Source organism: Hyalella azteca, unplaced genomic scaffold, assembly GCF_000764305.2.
Source record: "Hyalella azteca isolate HAZT.00-mixed unplaced genomic scaffold, Hazt_2.0.2 contig336, whole genome shotgun sequence".
NCBI classification, from domain to species: domain Eukaryota; kingdom Metazoa; phylum Arthropoda; class Malacostraca; order Amphipoda; family Hyalellidae; genus Hyalella; species Hyalella azteca.
Genome location: NW_025930689.1, coordinates 9,545 through 13,591, shown reverse-complemented (window position 1 = coordinate 13,591; position 4,047 = coordinate 9,545). Strand labels below are relative to the sequence as shown.

The 4,047-nt window shown below is 36.8% G+C and overlaps 1 protein-coding gene across 1 annotated transcript; it reads right to left on the bottom strand.

Annotated features, from left to right (window-relative positions):
• Nucleotides 1–126: 126 nt before the first annotated feature.
• On the bottom strand, nt 127–3,684 carry LOC108672710 (probable 39S ribosomal protein L45, mitochondrial). The gene is made up of 8 exons (XM_018160428.1): nt 3,420–3,684; nt 2,962–3,033; nt 2,436–2,567; nt 1,752–1,903; nt 1,404–1,487; nt 995–1,109; nt 470–611; nt 127–310 (listed from the first exon to the last, which is right to left on the bottom strand). The coding sequence occupies exons 1-8, from the start codon at nt 3,627–3,629 to the stop codon at nt 195–197; spliced, it is 1,023 nt and encodes a 340-aa protein (XP_018015917.1). The 5' UTR covers nt 3,630–3,684; the 3' UTR covers nt 127–194.
• Between the last annotated feature and the right edge of the window lie 363 nt (nt 3,685–4,047).

Sequence of the window (4,047 nt, the reverse complement as noted above, 5' to 3'; positions counted from 1 at the left end):
GGACTTTGACTTTTTGTCTCATTCTTTTTCTCAATTGCAAATAGTAAATATATTTCAATTACTATTCAATTTCAATATTGGGGCATTTTTGTTGCTTTCAATTGTTTTTATTTCAAAACGTGAATAAAAACCTTTTTGGTCGTCATTTATTTGGGAAGAACTCGTGTCTATGTACACAATATGAGCCATACTTCTTACACGGCAGAAGCGGTTTCTTTTTTAATTTCTCGTTCTTCTTCGGTGAAAGGCTCGGCTTCCTCCAATGGTTCCCGCACCGTACGAATACCTGCCGGTCTCTTCGGCAGCCAATCTGAAATTGAGCGTTACATTATTTCTGTGATTTTTAAATACTTAATGTCAGAATATATTGTTGGCAAGTCTCCTTACGTGTATTTTGTAATTTCAGTCTATATCCATAAACAAGTTATTCCAACTAGACAGCATCCAACTCTACATGCATTTCACTCACCAGGAATGATCTTATCGTGCATTCGCCACGTGCCGTTTGTATTGGAAATATGTTTCTCGAAGACTACGTACTCCAGCACGTCTTTGGCTATCACTTCCGAGCCGTGCATGAGGCGGCCAAATCTGTCGTACACGGCCAGCGTCTGTTGCAGGGCAAACGGCGAATAAAAACAGATTTCCGTGTTCAATCAAATTTTAATTCACAGGAACACAATGGACAATAGATTATGGCTTAGCAATGAATGAGCGAATGGGGCATTAATAGCAAACGAAACGTGGTGGCAGAGAGAATGCAATTCAGAAATGACAGGTGAGCGCGTTGGGTAAATATTTGAGTTTAAACAATATGGAGCTGTCGAGTTATACTCATTGCTCGCTAAATTGTTTGATAGTTCATTTTAACAATCAATCCATACATATGTTTTTTTATACAAATAAGGGGAGGTAGAGGATGGAGTACTTGGGGGTGGTACGGCCGACGCTACAAACCGTGAACAGCGTAACCTGCTTTATGGATGCGCATTACCTGCTTGGTGTGCATCCTGACAGTTATTTGAGCGAAGAGGTTGTCCTTGTCAATGACTTCTGTGACGCGAGCGTGCACCGCCCTAGGCTTCTCAATCGTCTCGATGAACTCCCACCTGAGAAGGCAATAAGCTAATCTCAGAAGTTGCTTTACGTTTCTGAGTAGATTAATAACGAAACTTGTCCATATATATCTTCCACAAATGGGAGTTACATACTATGCTATTTTATAGAATGCAATGCAAACAGATTGGGAGCTATACATCTATGTCTAGTTGACAATATTGCAGTTGTATATTGATTGTAATGCAGATGCTTAAATAAGATATATTCCTATATCTTTAATTCGTTTAGCTTATATAATAATGTACCCTATTTTCGAGGAGTTAGGCAAAGAAATGCATGCTCACCTGATGGTCTTGTTTTTGGTCTCGTGAGTGACGAGAGGAAAAGCTCGCTCCGTCACCAGGTCGTGCAACAGATCCTCGTCTTCACTGTCAGGAAAATGATTTCATCGAATATTTATAGGAACACGATAATTAAATTCCCACACACTATTGGAAATTAATTCTCATTGAATTGTCACAACACAGTTGCAGCAAATATTTACCCATAAAAAACAATACGAGAAATCATTTCTTGTAGTAAACTTGTAATAATCTTGTATAATTATATTACGGGAAAATTAACGCCTCTCTCGCCTAACACAAACTTAAGTTTATAATACACAGGCCTCACATCTGTCGAATACTACTTACTCGGCGATGGCTTTGTGCGCTTTAATATAAATATCCTGAGCTTCATCCACAAACATTTTTATGTCGAAATCTTCGTCATAATTGCCTACTTTACGTATGGCTATGTAGGTCTTGCTTTTCTTCTCCATGAATTCAAACTTCTGCTTGGCGCCCTGGGTAAATACGTAATGATTGAATTAATCTCAAGTCTCACCTTATACAGTGAGCAGCGTGCAACATCTTCATAAACAAATCGTACATAGAAAATTGATTAGCAATTGCTGCAAACGAGCAGTAATACATATGTACCGGTAGTGCGGTATATATGTTGTGGAGGTATTTGGCGATCTCAAGCGAAGGTTGCAAGAATGACAATTGTTCGAGAAAAATAATTCTGCAAATTTTCAGAACAGCTAATAAATGAGTAGATATTTAACATACAATTCTGCTAAAATATTTCAATCTTGACATACGAATCTTAACGTTTTGACCGTCAAAGCTACCAAAAGTTCCTTGCGAAAAATGTAGGAGTATATTGTGAATTTTTCAGATATGTGTTCAGTATCAACGTTTTCAATGCGACCTGTTTAATTTTCACTTTTCCCTCACGTCATGTTAATTCAGGATTTTCATGGCCAGTTCTGTCATGATGCAGAGGACAGATAAGACGGCACATGAATGGACAGACGCACTCGTAATACGCACGTCTTTAGATGCGATGGAGAGTTTGCCGTCATACTCAGGGGGAACGTAAGGCTCGAACACACTGGGCGTGCAGCTGATGTTGATGGGGCGCTCGTTCCACGGTCGGAATGGGTGAAGGCCGCGCTGCTTCATCTGAAGCCAGGAAAAATATTAAACTTTATCATTGATCTTTTGACTCATGTAATTACTGATTGCCTTCATAGATAGCAAAAGCTTTGTATTGATAATAAAACAGCATTTCCTCAGCTAAATGCAAACTGTAATATCGAAAATGATACAAGTTTGGCAAATTATCAATTACCATAAAATTCAAGCAAATTTAATTGAGGAGTACTCCAATTAAACGGTACTCGTGCAACAACAAAATTGAATAGGATACATGCAAACAACTGAAAGACAAATGAAAGGTTTATTTATGGATAAAAAAGCTCTTCTGTAGCTCTGGTATTGATTTAAACACTAGTACACCAATGAAGCTAACATTTATTGATTCCTTAAAAGATAAACTAATATAGATTTAATGTACCTTCATTCTGATCTCCTGTGGGGTGAGCTCATCATTTTTCTCATGATAGTCGATGAGGTCCACCTTCATAATCTGTACACAAATGACACTAAAAAGTAACATGTTGCTGAAATTAAATTCCATGTAAATCAAGTTATAATGTAAGTGCCTTCTTGTAAGATCCTTCATTTGTGTTGAAAGAACAAAAATAGTCACTTTGAGCCCATACAAATTTTCAGATAACACTTGCCAAAGTGCAAGGAAATAGTGGAATGAAAGAAATAATGTAGAGCACAGTAACAACCATCCTTAACAGCAGTAACTAGAGCACAGTAACAATCATCCTCAACAGCAGTAATAGTGTAGATTTTGTAGAACATTTCTCTTTAATTAGTCTTTGTACTATATTCCATCTATATTACCACATAACAAACATATTTTAAATAAATCGAATGGTAGAAATATATTGATATGCATACCCGGTCAGCTCTCTCTTTTCTGTAGAGAGGATTCCAATGTTTCCTCTTGAAATGCTGGGTTTTTCTGTGAGCCGTGCCAGGCTTCACGTAAATATCCTTTGTGTAAAATGACATGACTTGTTGGGTGGGCCTCACAAGTGACACATCAGTGCAACTACGTAGAGCTGATGCAGCAGCTAACAGACCTTGCACACCTCTTGATGGTAACATTCTGTTCTGAGGCTATATATCAACTGACCTACTGCTCAAAAATAAAAATTAAAGAAATAAATTATACTACATAAATGAAGATTTTCAATACTGTATACTTAAAGTATATCAAATATTGATAGATAGCAAGATCTTTTCTCAACAAAAAATTTTTACACTTTTTTTACAATGGTGTAAAGTGTATGAAAATTCAATAATATAGGTAATGTAACATCATATTAGCAGCAATAAAAATTTTACTAGATGACAGTTGATGATTGAAATTTTCATGTGGACAGATTTTAGTAGAAATAATTGGATTTACAAAAGACATTATTCCTGCAGGGAACTAAAAGTAAGCCATGCACAATAAGCAGACAGCTAACACTCTAGTGGAAACAAATGATTTCAATATCTCAAGCATCTAGTAGGGATTAAA

Coding starts and splice junctions, on each gene's coding strand:
- LOC108672710 (XM_018160428.1), bottom strand. CDS start 3,629: ATGTTACCATCAAGAGGTGTGCAAGGTCTGTTAGCTGCTGCATCAGCT. Junction 612..994: donor TCAGGATGCACACCAAGCAG/GTAATGCGCATC, acceptor GCCCTGCAACAG/ACGCTGGCCGTGTACGACAG. Junction 311..469: donor GCACGATAAGATCATTCCTG/GTGAGTGAAATG, acceptor GCTCAATTTCAG/ATTGGCTGCCGAAGAGACCG.